Source organism: Balaenoptera borealis, assembly GCF_965194805.1.
Source record: "Balaenoptera borealis genome assembly, chromosome: 5".
NCBI lineage: Eukaryota > Metazoa > Chordata > Mammalia > Artiodactyla > Balaenopteridae > Balaenoptera > Balaenoptera borealis.
Window position 1 is genome coordinate 59306569 of NC_138862.1, and position 20879 is coordinate 59327447.

At 35.0% G+C, this 20879-nt stretch overlaps 1 protein-coding gene across 3 annotated transcripts in view; it reads right to left on the minus strand.

The window, feature by feature from the left end:
- Window positions 1-70: 70 nt before the first annotated feature.
- ATG3 (autophagy related 3) overlaps window positions 71-20879 on the minus strand; it is a 28207-nt gene continuing 7398 nt past the window's right edge. The window contains exons 4-12 of one of the 3 annotated variants that reach the window (XM_082394785.1): window positions 17661-17731; window positions 16181-16288; window positions 10859-10908; window positions 8719-8800; window positions 5264-5298; window positions 4962-5117; window positions 4059-4186; window positions 1953-2021; window positions 71-307 (exon numbers count right to left, since the gene is read on the minus strand). In XM_082394785.1, the coding sequence (XP_082250911.1) occupies window positions 226-307; window positions 1953-2021; window positions 4059-4186; window positions 4962-5117; window positions 5264-5298; window positions 8719-8800; window positions 10859-10908; window positions 16181-16288; window positions 17661-17731 (781 nt within the window). In that variant the 3' untranslated portion in view covers window positions 71-225. Of the gene's footprint in view, window positions 308-1952; window positions 2022-4058; window positions 4187-4961; window positions 5118-5263; window positions 5299-8718; window positions 8801-10858; window positions 10909-16180; window positions 16289-16459; window positions 16481-16813; window positions 16904-17660; window positions 17732-20879 lie in introns of those variants that run through there. The other 2 variants (XM_082394786.1, XM_082394787.1) reach the window with 2 other exon arrangements.

The following is a 20879-nucleotide window of genomic DNA, read 5'->3' on the forward strand; positions in this document are numbered from 1 at the left end:
GAATTATTATCACCTTTTGATAAGAAGAAAAACGGTCTCTTTACACTCATTTTTATTAAACAAATAAGGCTGGTAGTGGAACTTTTTTTTATTTAATGCATAAACATATAATTCTCTTTATTAGAGAAATTGTACATATCGGTGAATATGGTCAATGGTCACATCTATGGGTTAATTCTTTAAAAATCAGAACCAATAATTAGGATAGATTCTATGCTCTCTTTGTTACATTGTGAAGTGTCTTGTGTAGTCATATTCTATTGTTGGAATGACAGCTTGTACAAATTTCAAGAAAATTAGAAGATACCTAAAGGTCTTTAGCTAAGGAAAACAGATTGGTAAATAGTTCTATGATTTAAGCTAACATTGTAAATATCCATTTTATTAAGCAATAACTCCTCAGAAAAAATACAGAAGACAAAATCTTAAATCGAGTATATTATATTAAAAAAATTCATTCATGCAATTGGTGTCTATTCAACATGAGGCTCTCTATAAGAATGACTGACCCGGCCGCATTTAATATTTGCATGTAAGACTTCTTAATGAGTACAAGTCCATATTAGCCCAAATATTTTAATATAAAAATAAGGACAAGGTTGTACATGTTTAAATGAGTGGGAGATGGTCTTTTTATTGCCTATAAGTTTGCTAGAGTATGTTAGAAAATGAGACAGTGTAAAGAATATAAAAATACTGAAGGAAAAGAACAAAAAATAAGTAAAAACCCTCCATAAGGAATGATTCTTGGTTAGTATATGTACTTGCCATATACTATACTGGAATAGTCTTTAATAAATCTGCTATACTGGACTGTCTTCAATAAATTCCTGAATGTTTTTCTATGTTCCACTGTACTTAGAAACATTAAGAGATTAATTTTTCTCAGGGGAATTGATGACAATTATGAATTATATATAGAGTCTTCCAAGTTGCTACACAGCTTCCAAAACAGAGATGAATGCTCAAATTATGCATAATAGAATTTTAAGAGTAATTCTGGTTTGGACCAAAAGTTCTTGGTTTGTTTCAGTATCAAACCAGCCCAATGTTTCTCTGAGGCACACATTCTATTAGCAATGCTTAGGTTATCTGTAGTTCCAAGACAGTGGTGACCCCTCAGTCTCCATCTAACACTGAGTGGCAGGAACCACCAAGTCGAATGTCAATCTAGCATCAAACTAATTCAAGCTATTTGGTATTTAAATCATTGACTCTTGACTGCTTTTGATGCATCCATGCTATGGGTACGTGTATTTCAGGATCCAGTAGTTTACTTAATTCCTCTTGTCAACCCCAGAGAAATAAAGAGGTGCTCTTATCTGGAGAAAAATGAAAATACTATATTTGAAGACTACCTGAAATAGATTTCAGGTGCTTTACTTTTTAATTTAATTAACCTATTTATTTAATCTGAATTCTTTCTTTGCTTCACAGAGACCTCAGACTGACAAAACCCAACTTTACTTTTACCTGATAGAAAAGTACGTTCTTGATAACATGTTAAATCAGAAATATACTTGAAAAGATATTCACGTGTTATCCTCTAAATTCACAGGTTATTCATCTTTCATCAACAGATTAAGCGCTTTGAGTTTCTTTTCCATAAAGAGTTCACAGTTGTGGAATTGCATACTCTCAGCCACTGCCTCAACAAACAAAAGCACTTGGCAAGCTGCTACCTAGAAGTACATATTGCTCTGAAGCTCTGTAACAAGGCAGAGCTAACTGGTGCACATAAGGACATGTGCTTATCAACTGAACAAGGCTAGAACTATCAAAATGTAACATTTTCTAAATAAATTAAGGACTCCCACTAAGACTTCCAGATATGCGGGGCTAAAATAAGTTATACTACTGTGACTTAAAGTTTATACTAAATTTCCCAAAAGGGGGGAAAAAAAAAATCCCAGAAGCAATTTGCCTCTAGTCGCATACACAGGTAAGGATACATATGAACACCAAGTTCTCCCCCTCCTTCTGCAACAGTTTCAATGATTTTCTTCATCACCTCAGCATGCCTAAAAGCAAAAGTACATATCTTATTAGTATAGATCAATTGGATCAAAGTAGGAAAAGCAAGTTTTTGTTTGCGAAGAAACCTACGTTGTTACCGTCTGTGAATTAATTTTAATATATAACAGTACTATTGTAAAATATTCTCCTCCCTACTCCCCAACAAGCCAGATTGTTGAGTCATGCAGACAGTTTTATTGCAGCCATGGTAGTCACAAATGAACACAATGGGACTAGTTAGCTTTCCTATAATGGGGGCGGAAGGGGGGTAGGGCAGAAAATCAGAGAAAGGGAAATCATGCCAGGGCATAAATGCAGAGCAAGGGCTTTCTGCTCTGAGAAACAAAAAAGAATCTAAACAGGCAAATTCAAAAAAGCTAGATGGTAACAGCTGGTCAAAAAAAACACAAAGATATTTATAAGGCTGTGACTTTGCCTCTTTAAATGTTTAACAGAGAGTAAACCAAAAATGAGTTAAAGAAAAGGCAACTGGTCAGAGTTAAGAGGTTTATATATTTTTTTTTCAGATTAAAATTATCTGATTCTATTTAGAAAAAATTTTTTGGCTTTATATAAAGAAGGATATTTATCTGAAGTTTTCCACAAATTTTGTTGTGGCCAACTGGTGAATCTCCTATGCTATAGAAAAAGGAGGCATCAAAGTAATTGCCTGAGCATATACTTGAGAAAAGGGCACTGTACAAAAGAAATGAACTTTTACACGTATCCTGCCTTAAATAACACCACTTCAATTTTTATGAGTACAACCTTCATGAAAGAGGCAGTCAACTTAGAAGATGAGAATAAATGTACTGGCCCTGAGAATATGAAGACATAACCTGAGGCAGCCAACGGCAAGGCCTAAAATGCCCTTGCAGTCTCATTTTATAGGCCCCCAGCTTTTTTTTGCCTTATTTACATTATATTCCATAATACAGTCATTTACTAAAATGCTTAACATCACCAGTTAAATTACTTATCTCTTTTTCCCACTGAGTAAAGTTTATACTTCAGAAAGAGACCTGCCTCAGTTTGATAAGCTCTGTCCTAAACTCTCAAGCCACAAGAGGAACCAAAAAAATAACTCTCAAAAATGAAAACCTTTTAGATTAGATAATTTTAGATAGTTTTGGTTTTAAACTAATGACTCTTGAAATACTTTTCACAGTTAGCATTATTAACACTCTTAACATAAATAAACTTGAAAAATGAACTAGACTTCCTATGGGATAGATTTTTGGAATAAAAAGGTTGTTAAAAGTAAGAAGAAAATATTAAAGGATTTTTTAAAACAAGACTGTTGCCTCTAATTAGTCAATGGAATATCAGAGTTTGTATCTGAAAAATACTGTTACCAAAATTGCTCAATGATTTGTAGAAGTTACCCATTAGAAATAACTGAAAGAATTTAGCATGTAACTTTTTTTCAAGGAAAATTCTGAACAGATCATATATATAGATTCAGTTTCACTTATTTGGCCCTGTGAAAACACATTAATACAAAGAAATCCCAAATTATAAAATGTACTTGATTTGGTAGGGCTGAAAACCTCTTAATTGAAAAGTAAAGGAATAGAAATTCTACATACATCTCCCTTCACTAACCGATAAAAGGAGATAAATAGGTCACCTAGAAAAAGCACAGTTAACTTTACATTGCACGTTAGCAGAAAGATATATCACAATAGAGCAAACCATGTCTAAATGATTAGTATTTTTTAATCTAAAAAGGATCTTCCAAAGTATTCTTGGAGCTAATAACAGGAGTGAAATCACAAAGATCTATACTATAACTAAACACACACAAAGGACAAAAATTATTCTTAATGAATTTAAACTTAAAGGAAATTGGTAAGGTTTTTTTTTCTTTGTCTTATATATTATTTAAGCACAAAAACATTCCTAAGGAAGACAAAAGAGAATTTTATTTATTAAGTAAATTTTTCTGTTCGGGCACCATGTTTATACAGACTCCCAAGTAGTAAATCCATGAAGTATACACACACACACACACACAAATACACACACACACACAGACACACCTGCATGGGTGAACTGAACACATAGGAGGTGGTGGAAGATGAGGGTGATTTTCAATGGTCACTGTTTTCTTCACATGATCTTGACTGATGTCTTCATACATGTGCTCAACTGTTAAAGGCTGCCGTTGCTAAAACCATAAAAAGTGCTTTGAAATTACTGTTTAAAAACTTTTAGGCCTAAACTTCAGGGTTTACACTTATCCCCACCTCCCACATCACTTGCAGTTCTGAATTCTATACTATTTAGAATCACCAGATTATTTTGGGCAAAGGATTTATTTACACCAAATAGGGAGGGAGGGAGGAGAGAGTCTGTCCATCAAGGCTATGTGACATCAGCCACCATCTAATACAGAAAAGATCCCACAAAAAGGCAGGTTCATGGCTATCAAAACATTTTATAACTTTATAACATCTTTTAGGCCGATTTTGTTTTATTTTCTTGTTTCCCATTTATAGTCATTGGAATGACAGGTTAAAGAAGTTAACTTTATTTCAGTTATCCTTTAATTCTTATTAAGTGAAATTCTTAAGGAAAAAAACTACATGCAATATGATCATTCTGCAAATGCCTATATATCCAATAGATATAATCCCAAACAAAATTTAATACAACAAACCAATTTCAATTTTCCTCACATTTTGAAGGGATAAATAAGCTCAGGGACCAAGAAATAAATGTAACAGATTATTTCTGTTTAATTCTTAGCAGCGGTGTTGTTACAATGAATAATTCACAGTTTCTTCAAAATAAGAATAAAACTCAACATTAATCACAAAATTATAAAACAAATGATTTGTAAAATTTAAAAGGCAAAAGTATATATCCATGGGCCTAATGACAAAAGAATTCAACACAAAAATTTTAAATATTTACATTAAAATGTCTTTCTTTATTTTTACCTCATCATAGCCGAACAACCATAGTCGGGGTGTCTGGTAATATTTATCATAAGTGATGTAAAGGTCATAAGTTCTGGTTTGCAAAATAGCATCTTCACCTCCAGCATCAGTTTTAGCTTTACAAGCTTCTACTAGTTTCCTTGTATCTAGAGTAGCCTGGTAATAGTGGAGAAAAATTTACAACCATTAAAATCACTATGAATGTCATGTTTCAGAAAATCTATTTGATCAAGATATTAAGAATACTAATCCCCAAGTTTACTCATTAAAAATTAACTAAAGAAAAAACTTGATTTACAAACCTCATCTGTTTCCAACAATCCACTCTCTTCATATTCTGTTTAAAAAAGCAACAAAAGATTAATCAAGTTCAAAGTAATTTCCTAAACCAAATTACATATTACTTCAGAGTACCATTCAAAACCTGGGTTTTTGCTTCTGTTCTGACTGAAGATATTGAATAAACATGAGGGAGCTAATTCTATACTTCTAAAGCAGCAGACACTTTACGTGACAAAGCCAGAGAAAGTTAGCAGGCTTAAGGCTTGGTCTGTGCTACGACAGTCTATTACTAATACCAATTGGCACAATAATACTGTAGAGCCTTAGGTGACTCCATAGGGGGCACAAGGCTATTTATAGAATTGCATAAAACGTGCTCGTTAAAGTCATCACTGACTTCCACTTGGCTGAATCCAGTGGTAAATTCCCAGCTTTCATCTTAATTGACCTCTCAGGAACATCTGGCATGATTTATTCCCTCTTCCTTGGAACGTTTTCTTTCCTCAGCCTTTAAGATACTACATTTTCCTGGCTTTCCTCTCACCTCACTAGCTTCTCCTGCACTATCTCCTATGCTGGTTCCCCTTCATCATCTACAGTAACTACGGGCTCAGTTTTTGGACGTTGCCTCTTCTTTATCCACACTTACTCCCTTGATGATTTCATCTAGTCCCAATGGCTTTAAATGCTGATGACTCTTAAATTTATTCCCTGACTGCAAACATGGATACCTAATTGTTTACTTATGACTCCAATGAATGACTAAGGAGCAGAGCAAATATCACATGTCAAAAACTGAGCTCCTGACTCCCCCTCCAAAGCCATTCACTCCTACAGTTTTCCCCATCTCAATAATGACATCTTTCCAGACGTTTGGGTCAAAAACCTTGGAGTCACACTTGAGTACTCTCTCTCCCTCATGTCACATCCAATCCAGCAACAAATCCTTTTTCGGCCCTACCCTCAAAATATGTCCAGAATCTGCAGTTTCTCATCACTTGCAATTCCTACTCGAGCCCATGCCACAGTCATTTCTTGCCTAGATTAACAACATAGCCACCTAACTGTTGTTGTCCCTATCCCTTCACTCTATTCTCAACACTGCAGTCACAGTGATTCTGTTGAGATGTTAAATCGCATTCTCAGTTGTTCCTCTGCTTAGAAAAACCCTCCAATGGCTTCTTGTCTCACTCTGAGTTAAAGCCAGGGCCCTACACGAGCTGTCCCCGGGTTACCTCTCTGACTCCATGCCTTATTACTCTCCCCTCTCTCCTCTCTAGACATAGGAGCCTCCTTGCAGTACTTTATACACGCCACACATGCTCCCACTTCAGGGCCTTTGCACTCTTCCTCAGATATCCAAATAGCTTGTCCGTTCACTTCCTGCCAGGCTTTACTTAAAAGGCATATCCTCAATGAGGTTCTTCCTTGACTAACCTATTTAAAAATTACAACACTCATCGTACTACAAGACTCCCTATCCCCTCCCACCTTTATTTTTCTCCCTAACACTTATAACCATCTAAGACAGTATATGTTTTGCTTATCTACTGTTTTTTGTCTGTGTCCCCTAAATCAAATATTAGCTCCGTGAGATCATGTCTACTGCTTTATCTCCAGCACCAAATACAGTATCTGATACATAGATACTGTATTGCTCGATAAATATTTGATGAATGATGGATGAAAATTAACTGTTATATTAGATACCAACAACACTGTTTTAAGCAAAATTCATATATAGCAATTGTTTCTTTAACTCTATCCAAGGGAAATGTAACAAACATACTAAAAGGCTGCCAGATATTTAAGGCAGTCCCACAGCTTGTACTCTAAAAACAGTGCTTTATTCATAAGGTTCCCCACTCCAACCGGGACAACTGTATGCCATTCAGAGACAAATGGAACCCAGAAAGAGTATTTGTACAAGAAGGTGGTTCTGACAATTATGAGACATCCACGTGGAAATGAAACTAAACAAGTAGATGTGAAGTTCAGGAGATCTGGGTTGGGGGTTTAGACATGGATGTCTTGAGCGCAGAAATGGTCTATGAGGTTGCTGTGAGCAATTTCGGTTACAAGTAACTCATTTAGAATTCCTCAAAGAATAGGAGTATACAATGGAAATAAGGACAAGACTCTTACTAGAATTCAGGAACAGATATACAGCTAGGTTTCACAGAAACTCAAAAGTAATTTAGGAAACAAAACTGAAAAAGGTACTTTTAAGTAAAGGCTACTCTGGTTGATTAGGCTATGCTGTCACCTCCTCATCATCGAACACCACTTGCCATTATGGTGCTTCAACTCTACTGACGCTACCTTCTACTTTTGCATTCTCTCTCACTAAATCCTATGTATTGGGGGGATTTAGCCACCTTACAGCCTCCAAAATACCTGCCCTGTCTTTTTTATATCCTCTTCCTTTTTCCAACTAACCCTCTCTCTATACATACACATATTCATATTTAAACTCTCACAGAGAATCTAATGTAATTTATACACCATTTTTCCTGTCGTAAACAATTCTGTGCCAGACCACAGTATTCAATTACAGAAGTCATAAGAGTAGATAAAAATCTACCTGGGAGTGAGCAGAAAAAAAAAAAAGTGAAACCCCATGAAACAGTAACATTTAACAGTGAAGCAGAAGTAAAAGAGCCCAGCAAGATGACTTAAAAGAAACAGTCAAGGAAAAAGGAGGAAAATCCTGTGTCAAAAAATCAAGGGAGGAAAAAAAAGAGGAGGAAATGGTTAACAGAATCAAATAAATAATGCAAAGAAGGTAAGTATAATAAAGACAGATTGGATTTAACAGAGAGGTTGTCCTGATGACAGCAATTTCTTCATCTAATTTTAAATATCTGAGGTTTCACCTGTATTAAAGATTATCATGCTAATGAAATAGGAAGCTTTGAATAGCCATATACTTTTAGACCTGTATCACTGTGTTCTGTTAGTACAGTGGGTTTCAATCTCTTGTAACAATGATTCACTAATGCAGTGAGTCTCAGCTAGCAATCCTAGGAAGGCACTTCAGATTTTCAGGGAGCAGCGGGGGGATTCCATGTAGTTCAAAAGGCCCCATTAAGAATCACTATCATAAGGTTTTAGTAGTAAGATGTTATCAAAAAGGAAAAAGAAAATACTAAATGCCAGAACAAATTTTGTTCTGAAAGAATTTAAGAATTAGCTTAAGAATCTGTGTCTTACGGCTGTACCCAGCATTAAAGATTTATGATCAGTACTGATCTCAGCAGAAATAATGCTATCATGGCTATGCTCTGGGTGAAGTAGAAGAGTCCAAGACCAAGATAAGTTCTGTGCTGATTAAATTTAAACTAAACAAATCCTCTCTAGGCTGCTAAATGTTAAATTTAGAACTCAATGGAGTAGAATTCTTAACTCACATCAATTACATAAATTCTAAAAGCAATATTCTATTGTGATTAAAGCAAATCCAGAACACGAATACCTTCCATATCTGCAGCTTCTCCTTCATCTTCCTCTTCCTCTTCCTCACATAATGCTGAGCAATCTTGGAGTTTTATACTGTCCTTTGAAATTGATTATATTTAAAGTCACTTAAATATGTTCATTAGTTCAAATATTGAGCACCCACATGCCAGCACAGTGCTAACTAACCACTGTAAAAATAAGAGTGATAAGATATTTCTTAGGCTCAAGAAACTCCTCCTTCAGATGACAAACCCATAAGCCAATCTTTAAGAGTGATGTGCTAAGTGCTGTGACTGAAAAATATAAAAGTATCATAGAAGCACCGAGTCATCTAAAAAAGTTGCCAGTTGCACTTCCAACAAAACAATACTTCTAGTTAAGCAATTCATTAGTATTAGAAAACCAATTCAAAGTTAACTTGCACACTTAAAGGAGAAAAAGCTATATATCTATAAATCACAATACATTTATAAGTTAAATTTATTATTATAAATAAAATACTATCATATTCTCTAATTTGTTAACATTCCTGACTGAATTAAGCAATTACAGTTATTAGAACACATAAGATCTCAGTTCTTAACTATATTTGCACTAGAATGAAATAATGCTAACCAAAGCCAAGCCTAACATACAATTAACATTTTCACAAAATTAATATTCTAAAAATCTGAAGTCAATGTAGTAGGTAAAAAAATTGGACATTTAGTTTCACCTAATTTATAATTTTACTCTGGATAGCAAGTATTCTAAGCACTAAATTATAAATAATCATGTAAATTCTATATTAAACAGGAAGTCACAGGGAAGATATATTCTAGTTGTAAATTATTCTAAATATTCAACCTTTACTAGGACATAAGAATGTTAAGTGGGATACAAAGTACCATATTAACCATTATTGCATTTATTAAAAATTCTTAAAAGAATTACCATAAACCTATCAAACAATGCTATCCACATTCCTCTGCCATTTATCATTCCCAAAGTCTGAAGCATACATACTAATGGCTGGAGTAAACAAGAGCTTCTGAAGCAGCAAAGCCATTTATGTAATTTTTCCTTTATCATTCAAATTCTCCAAAAAGTAAAACTTCAAAAGGATGAATTCTCAGGCTAATGAACTGAACCTTAAATCCCTAGCAAGCATAAAACTGTACGCAGGGAAAAAAAATATTGTTTTGGTTTCTAACACCTTCTGTTAAGCCCCAGTAACAAATCCCAAAAGATCCAAATGACAAAAACACATAAAGAAGACTATCTTAAACTAGGAACTGTTGTAGTTGAATGTTTCATAAGGACAAAAGGAACACAATTATTCTGCCCAAATATTCTGTCCTCTAAGAGATTTGACTGTGAACAAAACAGTTAAGAAAAGATAAGGGTGAAGGCATTTCGTATTTTTTTTAATATTATTTCAAACAACTATATCAAAAATATGAAGGCAACTCTAATCATTCTTTCTCTAGAAATGGAAAAGCTAATGTAATACAGATAGTCTAAATTAACTGAAAACTTTCAAGGAGAAAATTTCTACCCAATTATATATTTTTACCCTTCCTTCAAATGAACTGTACAATAAAACCCATTTAGCTTCCACTCATCCAAAATGTCATGATTTTGGATGACATAAAGTTTCCTTTAAATTTTCAAAACAAAAAATAAAACAAAAAAACAAGAATCCCTCAAATTAGCAGTAAATTAAGAAATTACAGAAGAAATGAGTAAATTACTTAATGTTTAAACTACAAATTTAAACACGATACCATCAGCAGCTACTGATCAGCAAGTAAATAAATCCCCTCAAAACCTCCACTTGAAGACCATTTGGTACTTAAAAATAAAAAGCCGTTTCTTTTAAAATGGTCTAGAAATCTTCCCAATTAGAAGAAAAATTTGTAGATTTTAACCAGTTACAATCTCAAAAAATGTTCTTCTTAACCATTTGACAGATTAAAGAAAAGAGAAGCACTGGGAAACAGCAGTGTTTTGGTATGTTGATGTAGAAAAATGAGAGGGAATAAAATAGCTGAAATTTAAAAGAGCTTGATAATAAATAATTAGTTTGCATAAAAATGATATAAATAATCTCAAAATAAATATACATGCAAATAACTAGGTCACTGAATTTAGAAACATAAGTAAACAACCAGTACCTTGCTTTCCAGTGTAATCTCCTTAACTGCTTCGGTTATTCCTGCAATACCTGTTTAAAATTCAGCAAAATATAACTAAAATTACGTTGTAAACATCCTCCATTTACCTGATTTAAGAAATATAAAAATACTTAATATTACCTAAATTCTCAAAGTTCTCTGAAACGAGGAGGCAATGTTAGCAGCACTTTTACAAATGAACTCTAATAGGAATAAATATTCCCAAAGGCACCTTTCATATTAAAAATAAAATAAAAATTTTTAAATACCAATTTAATATTTTACCATAAATTATCCTACTCTATCATTCCTCATTTACTATTCTTCACTTATTTACTTTCCTTGTGTGAGTCTATCTAAACAAATATTCATCCTCAGAAAATGAACAGATTAAGAGATTACAGGAGTCATACTGGGTTGGTCAAAAGGTTCATTCGGTTTTTTCCATAAGATGGCTCTAGTAGCACTTAGCTATCTTTAACTTCATTCCAAACAATTTTGTTAGATTGTATGTGACAGCTGTCATATCAGCATGCATTTAAAAAAAAGACATCAAAATTGGTGAATTTTTGTGTTGCCATTTTACTGTTGAGGATGGAAGAAAAAAAGCAACATTTTCGGCATATTATGCTTTATTATTTCAAGAAAGGTAAAAACATAACAGAAATGCAAAAAAAAGATTTGTGTAGTGTATGGAGAAGGTGCTATGACTGATCGAACATGTCAAAAGTGGTTTGTGAAGTTTCGTGCTGGAGATTTCTCTCTGGACAATGCTCCATGGTCAGGTAGACCAGTTGAGGCTGATACCGATCAATTCGAGACATTAATTGAGAACAATCAACGTTATACCATGTGGGAGATAACCAACATACGCAAAATATCCAAATCAAACATTGAAAATCATTTGCACCAGCATGGTTATGTTAATCACTTTGATGTTTGGGTTCCACATAAGATTAGCAGAAAAAACCTTTTTTTTTTTGGCTGCATTGGGTCTTTGTTGCTGTGTGCGGGCTTTTGTTTTTTCTCTAGTTGCAGCGAGCAGAGGTTACTCTTCCTTGAAGTGTGCGGGCTTCTCATTGCGTTGGCTTCTCTTGTTGTGGAGCATGGGCTCTAGGCGCGCGGGCTTCAGTAGTTGCGGCATGGGGGCCCTAGAGCACGCGGGTTTCAGAGTCGTGGCACGTGGGCTCTGGAGCACAGGCTCCGTAGTTGCGGTGCACAGGCTTAGTTGCTCCGCATCATGTGGGATCTTCCTGGACCAGGGATCGAACCCAAGTCCCCTGCAATGGTAGGCGGATTCTTAACCACTGCGAAGTCCCTGGAAAAAACCTTCTTGACCGTATTTCCACACGTGATTCTGTACTAAAACATAATGAAAATGTTCAGTTTTTAAAACAAGCTATGACGGGCAGTGAAAATTGGATACTGTACAATAACGTGGAATGGAAAAGACTGTGGGGCAAGCGAAATGAACCGCCACCAACCACACCAAAAGCCGGTCTTCATCCAAAGAAGGTGATGTTGTGTATACGGTAGGATTGGAAGGGAGTCCTCTATTATGAGCTCCTTCTGGAAAACCAAACGATTAATTCCAACAAGTAATGCTCCCAATTAGACCAAATGAAAGCAGCACTCTGTGAAAAGCGTCCAGAATTAGTCAACAGAAAACACATAATCTTCCATCAGGATAACGCAAGACCACATGTTTCTTTGATGACCAGGCAAACACTGTTACAGCTTGGCTGGGAAGTTCTGATTCATCTGCCATATTCACCAGACATTGCACCTTCGAATTTCCATTGATTTCAGTCCTTACAAAATTCTCTTAATGGAAAAAGTTTCAATTCCCTGGAAGACTGTAAAAGGCACCTGGAATAGTTCTTTGCTCAAAAAGATATAAAGTTTTGGGAAGATGGAATTATGAAGTTGCCTGAAAAATGGCAGAAGGTAGTGGAACAGAAGGGTGAATACGTTGTTCAGTAAAGTTCTTGGTGAAAATGAAAAATGTGTCTTTTAATTTTATTTAAAAACCGAAGGCTCTTTTTGGCCAACCCAGTATTTACATTTAAACCTGCACTGAAATTTTTTCAACAAGATACTGGTTATACTAAATATGCTATTTAGGGGCTTCCCTGGTGGGGTAGTGGTTAAGAATCCGCCTGCCAATGCAGGGCACATGGGTTCGAGCCCTGGTCCGGGAAAATCCCACATGCCGCGGAGCAACTAAGCCCGTGAGCCACAACTACTGAGCCCACATGCCACAACTGTTGAAGCCCACGTGCCTAGAGTCCCTGCTCTGCAACAAGAGGAGCCACCGCAACGAGAAGCCCGTGCACTGCAACAAAGAGTAGCCCCTGCTCGCCGCAACTGGAGAAAGCCCACACGCAGCAACAAAGACCCAACACAGCCAAAAATAAAATAAAATAAATTAATTTTAAAAAATTAAAAAAATATGTGCTATTTGCTTCAGAAATCCAGGACATTCAGAGGTAGTAATATCATATCAGGTTTATATGGGACTTTCTATTTTACTGTTTCTATATCTTAAATAATCCTTACAAACACTATTCTATAAGGTAATGATTTCTCCCTATAAAGAAATGAAGTCTCCAGAAAAAGAAAGTAATTTGCATGAATCTCACAGACAGTTACATGAATAATCTGGGACTCAACCCACACCTTTTTGGTTCAATGCTCTGTCCAGTGCCCCTCATTAAGCAACTACCTTGGAACCTACTTATCTCAATGAAAGTGACATTAAGCAGATGGCAGCATCATAAGTCAGTTAAATAATATTTCTAATTCAAAATACCCATCAGTGTTCTCAATTAAATAATTCAACAAGGATGGGAAATATTAAAGAAAAAAAAACCCTAAATACAAAATAGGCTTTGCTCCTTTGTTAATCTTCTAAAGCTTTGATGTATCTGTTCAATATATCCAAACCAAAGAATGACTCATTTTCACAGATGGAAAATGTCACAATCCACAGCTCTAGCATAAAACTTTTACTTCACAGTAGTTTTTCTAGAAATTACTTTATAATAAGTATGATTATTTTATAACAGTAAAGCCCAAATATTAACGTAATAAATTGCTATTACAAAACAGTTCACTGAATCTACTACATAGAAACACAAGAAAATAAACCTCTTCAATCCGTTTAAATATAATGTAGTAGTATCCCATTAAACCAGACTCTCCTAAAAGTAGGACATACTGGCAAAGAAAAAGAAAGCTCAAATGATCCTAATGAAGGTAATACTCTATAAGGCTGTGATGGTTAATTTCATATGTCAACTCAACTTGGGTAGGTTATTGTGTCCCATAGTTTGATCAAACAGCAGTGTAGATGTTGCTGTGAAGGTATTTTTTAGATGTGCTTAACGTTTAAATCAGTATACTTGGAGTAGAGCAGATTACCCTCCATAACGTGGGTGAGCCTCATTCAATCAGTCGAAGGCCTTAAGAGAAAGACTGAGTGCTAAAGAAGAAGAATTAATTCTGCCTCCAGACTGCCCTCAGACTCCAGCTGCAGCAATCAACTGTTCCCTGAGTCTTCAGGCTGCTGGCCGGCCTGACCTGTACATTTCAGAATCGTTAGCTTCCACAATCACGTAAGCCAATTCCTCAAAACAAACCTGTCTATATCTATATCCATGGTTTCTCTGGAGAACCATGACTAATACAGGGCTAACAGAAATGAAAGAATCCTGAGAGAAGAAAAGCAGTGATGAAGCAAAGGGAACTGAGGTGAATAAAGAACCAGGTACCTAGCCTTGTGAGTCAGTTGGAAGCACTGCTTTAAGCCAATCAGAATATAGTTTAAACCTAAAATTCTAAGTGTATCTCTCATAAACTTTACTTAGAATTTATGTACACCAAATTAACTGAAGTATAATACTATGTTGCTTTCTATGTAAGAAAATGATGCTACTTGTCTTCTGTCAACATGGCAAACATTTCTTTAGTTGTAGAATTTCTGTAATAGATTTCTGTCAATTCAATCATTCTGACACCTGCGTATCTCGGTGATGAATGCCTTGTAAATATGTACCTGGATTTTGGGGTAGGGTTTATGGAATAAAATACAACTAGACAACTTGAGAAACTCACTAACATGATATCAGAAATACAGTGCTATAACCAATGGCTCTATTCAGTCAACAGGCAATTTCCTACAGATGTGCTACTCACATCTCCCAGTCATGTGAAGACTAAAGCAGAGTAGCTAAAAGATTTTGGAAAGATCCAGGGGAAAAAAGAAAAAAAAAAAAGTCCAACAGCGCTACTCAGTGGAGAAAAGAGGATGATTTTTGAAATTATTTTAAGAAGTTGTTCAATCTATTTTCTCTAGGCCTTGACATAACAACATTCAACTCATTAAGGAACAAAAGAGCTTCAAATCAAGGAGCTCAAGTCCTAAATCTGTTTCTATATCATCATAAGGAAATGATGGCAGTATCCTTTACTCAGAGAAGAGGAGAAACAGACTTAATGAGGTACTTTTTCCTGTGCAGATTATTTAGCCCTCTGACTACTGCAGTGAGTCTCAACTGAGAGTAGCAATTTTGCCCCTCACAGAATATTTGGCAATGTCTAGAGGCTTTTCTGGTTGTCACGACTGGGAGGATGTGACAGGCATCTAGTGGGTAGAGCCCAGAGATACTGCTAAACATTCTGCAATGCACAGAAAATGCTATGACAAAGAACTATCCTGCCCAAAATGTTTATAGTACTAAGACTGGGAAACACTGCTCTACCACTACATTTGATATACCTCCTATTCTCTAGGAGTTAGAGGAAGAAAACTTGTTCTTAGTATCCTAGATTTAAATTCAGAACATATTTTCTTTATTAAAACTAAGTCATGGGCTTCCCTGATGGTGCAGTGGTTGAGAATCTGCCTGCCAATGCAGGGGACACGGGTTCGAGCCCTGGTCTGGGAAGATCCCACATGCCGCAGAGCAACTAGGCCCGTGAGCCACAACTACTGAGCGTGCGCGTCTGGAGCCTGTGCTCCACAACAAGAGGGGCCGCGATAGTGAGAGGCCCGCGCACCATGATGAAGAGTGGCCCCCACTTGCCGCAACTGGAGAAAGCCCTCGCACAGAAACAAAGACCCAACACAGCCAAAAATAAAATAAATTAATTAATAAAAAAAAAAAAGGATTCATATCTTTAAAAAAAAAAAAAAAAAACTAAGTCATAATATGCCTTTATGTAGCCTTTTTTTTTTTTAAAATCAAGGCTGTTATAAAAGATTGTAAAGGAGTTTAAAACAATTTAAACTAAATACATGCCATTCTATTCTCCTCTTACCTGTATTATGATAAGTATCTACCCATCCCCCATCACCATCATCTTCTTCAATGATAGCTTCCAATTCATCTGAATATTCCATCTGTTTGCACCGCTTGTAGCATGGCACTATAAAAAAATGGCAAAAACAGTTACTAGGACATAATCTGCTTCCTATAAATCCATTAAAAAAAGAGAAAGTTTATTCCATAAAATATATTTCTGCCACCAAAATATTAGGTAAATATTATATTTTACTTCTAATAGGAGTACTTAATTTAAGAGATACATTCAACCCACAGACAAAATTATTTGACCACACTTATCTTTCCCTAAATACAAAATCCCTTTGTATTTGTTAGAAGACAAATACAAAGGCTCTACTGGGAGTGTTCTATATATTCTCTACCCTGATGATCTGTGAAGATCAACAAAGCTGAAGTCAGAGATGACACTGTTCAACCTCAGGCTAATGAATAATATACTATTTTAACAGCTTTACTCTCAGAACATGGAGGCACCACCTGTCACACTCGGAGGTGGTAGAGGTGACCTCTGGTTTGCAATGCTAAAGTAACTTTCAACATGTATTTCATAATTCATATTTAAGCTCCAGCTATTCATAATGGATAAACCAGTTTAAAGTTCACTAACCTGCTAAACTTTACTCTCTTATACAAATTGGTGCCAAGTTTTTCATATAGCAAATGCATCGATTAACAGGTATTATAATTCATATAAGCCTAAAAATTGAAAAATTATAAGGTAACAACATTACGACATGGGGTCAACAAAATGCTATTAATCTCCTGATTTTTTTTTAAAACAAGCAAGATATAAATGACCAATCCTATCAAAAAATATACTGTAGGAAATAAAAAACTGATGTTTTGTACATGTTTTCCCTTTCCTATAATGAGCAAATTAGAATAGAAATCAATGTATTGTTATGTGATTAGATAGGGACTGTAACAACCTTTTGATGTTGTTTTCAAATTAGCTTCATAAATAACTTCATTAACTTCATAAATACCTGTTTCAGAAACATTTTTGTGCCTATAGGCAATCTTTCAATGACACAATGGACAATAAAACCTCTAGCTTTGAGATTTTAGATATCAAAGATAGTATCAGTTATACTTTCCATAAAAAATTTAAGTCTAAAGATGATTAAAATAGCTAAAAAGATTATGATTATGAAGTCTGCTTAAAAAGCCCAATGAGAAAAAAGCCCAATTTTCCTTAAAGCTCTTTTCCTTCATATCTTGAAACTAGATATTTTTGGCAAAAAGAAATAACAAAAAGGAAGGAGATAAAATCAAGTATGGAAAAAATACTCTACCCATAGAAAATCCATAGTTTCATTAAATTTCCAAATTTCTGGCTGAGGGAAGCTGCAAGTACCGCTTTAAGCATGAATTACGATCAGCAAGTGCTAAGGTTTTTTAAAAAATATAACTCTTTGCGCAAAATTAACTAATATATACAACATAATTCTTACCATTTTTGGTGACCAAAAATTGTTTGCCTGATGGTAGATAAGCCTTCACTTTCAATTCCTCCCCTGTAGCCCTTTAAAAAGAGTGAAAAGCACCAAAATACAAAAAATATTTTAAAAGACAAAGACAGAAGATATCACATGTTAATCTCAACACTACACAATCCACACCCCTGAGAAAATTATTTTAGGACTGGTTTGGGAAGGATGCCATAAGTGACATACGTCACAGCAATGAAGAGCACAGCAATATTTATTGTAAGTGAAATGTACCAAGAGATGCAGACAGACCAAAAGAATTTGGATTCAATATTACACAAAAAGGTAGAATAATACAGAACTATATTATGCAACTATTGTGTTTGCCTCTAACCAAATATAATCTCATTCAGATTTTTAGTCTTAAAGTACTGCTCATCTGAAGGCCAAGAGGAGGCAGAAAAATAGCTCCATGACATTACATAACAAAGTAGGTGGTTCACAAGATCCACATTCCTACCACTGCATTAAAATTGGAACTAAGAGATAAAAGATGCTTTGAATCACAAGATGATAATGTTGAGAATAATAATGGTTGTAACAAACAAAAAATCCTTTTATTGAGTGCTTATTAAGTATAGGACCTAGAATTCTAACATGCAGTATTTTTATATAATCCTCAGATACCTAAAAAGTGAGTAATATTTATAGTCCCATTTTATAAGTAAGTAAACAAAAGCTTAAAGAAGTCGGGCTGCCCACAGTCACAAAACCGGAAGGTAGAAGAGCCAGGATGGAGCCAAGTGACTCTAGGGCTCCTGCTCTTGAACACTGCTCCCTCTGTGGGTCACAGCCAGCTATTTGATTTTGGGGGGCTACTCTAGAATATCTCACTAAGAAATTTGTTCAAAGATTCTTCTGTGGGTCACCTAGGGGAACTGGTCAGAGCTAGAGTGGCATGTGGTATCTGTCACAAATATAAATGAGCACAAATTTTGAGTTCTGCTGCCGTCTTAAGCTTCAGTCTAAACTTCAAACCATAGATTTGAGCAAAAGATAAAGCCAGGAAATGTCCTAAAACTATTTGGCAGGCTTCCAGTATCTTTACACATTTTCCAAGTGTCAAATTCAACAACATCATGGCAATGCCTAAAGTTCTGCGGGAAGATGATATAATACAGTCACGATGGCACCTGTAAACATGAACGTATAGCATAGAAATGGTCTGTTTCTAGCACTGATTTAAAATGAATTGTTCCTTTGGCCCCAACAATTTAGCCAGAAGTATAGACATTGGAGTGTGATATAACTGAGTTCTAAGTTACAATAAAATTATTTAAACCATCACAATTTATGAAATGGAACTATAAACTACTACCTGCTAAAAGAAGATCCTGTCCATATATACCAACCCCTATAACAATACTATAAATTATATAACAAAACTAACTAGACAACTAAGGGCTTCAACAAAGAAATCTGAATAAAGAAAATGTATATCTATCACACATGTATTGAAGAAAATCCTTATTTAGTTCTTTTTCCATAAAATGACTATTACCTTAAATTTTATATATCTATATGACTTGAAATATACATATATATTGTAGACCACAACATAGCTAAATATAGTTTTAACAATTTAGGGAGGAAAAAAGTCTAAAATCAGAGAGCTTCTATGATATGAACATAATTTAAAATATGGAACAGAAATACACATAGGAAAGACAAGGACATAAAAATAAATGAACCTGACATTTCGGCCTTTCTTGGTACATAAAAAACAATGTTCTACAAGATAAAGAGCAATTGATCAAAAGCAGTAAGAACTATTTTGGATATGTGTTAAGCATAAAAATTAAGGGTAGGTTGGGAAATGGCCAAAGGCTCGGTGACACAAATGCAGTTTCTCTTTGACTTTTTGAAATACTGAAAACAGTCCAGGAACCCACTTTATTATTTTACAGATCCTAAAAGGCCCACGGTCCCCAAAGAGGGGACAGACAGAATCATGAAACTCACAGAGGGGCAAGGACTTGTTAAAAAAAAAAAGAAAAAAAAAATTAAGGGTAACAGAAGAGGCCACAGATGAAAGAGAATTCTAACTGTGATTTTAAATAGTTTAATTATTTAAGCTCTTTAGATATTAAGGAAAACATTATCAATTAGAATCTTGTTAATTCTAGAACCCCTGCTCCCAAATCAAAACTCTACCTTTCAACTACAATTGAAAAAGTGTCACTGAGGGAAAAAAAAGGATGTAACAAGTTGAACCACTCATATCCAAACAAGATGATAATTCCAAACAATTCTAGCCTAATTAAAATAGTCTGCCAGTATTGGGATCAATTTTGCAGCTACTGCCAGGTGCTTTTACCATAAGTACTCAAAGTAATGAAACTGAATTTGTTTTAAAACATTCTGTTATTATTCAGATGTTTAAAAAACACATTATGAGAACTGCTAGTTGTTTAAATTACTTTATAATTAAAAGAAAAGTTAATGAGGAAAATAAAAATTGTAAAAGTCTGTTACAAGTAGATTTCCAATTAAGACTTTATTTGGAAAGATCATGAATCTTTCAACTTTTGAGCTCATTCCTAAAAAGGGGAGAAACTTTTGAACCTTAAAGAAGGTCTTATGGTAAAGAACCGTAAGATTCTGCAAAATTCTGCATTTATTAATGTCATAAAAAAATCCAATACTTCTTAATTTGAAAAATAAGCTAATCAGGTTCCTTAAAAAACCAAAAATACAACTACCATATGACCCAGCAATCCCACTACTGGACATATACCCTGAGAAAACCATAATTCAAAAAGAGTCATGTACCACAATGTTCACTGCAGCTCTATTTACAATAGCCAGGACATGGAAGCAACCTAAGTGTCCATCAACAGATGAATGGATAAAGAAGATGTGGCACATATATACAATGGAATATTACTCAGCCATAAAAAGAAATGAAATTGAGCTATTTGTAGTGAGGTGGATGGACCTAGAGTCTGTCATACAGACTGAAGTCAGTCAGAAAGAGAAAAACAAATACCATATGCTAACACATATATATGGAATCCAAAAAAAAAAAAAAAAAAAAGGTTCTCATGAACCTAGGGGCAGGACAGGAATAAAGATGCAGATGTGCAGATGTAGAGAATGGACTTGATGACACGGGGAGGGGGAAGGGTAAGCTGGGACGAAGTGAGAGAGTAGCATTGACATATGTACACTACCAAATGTAAA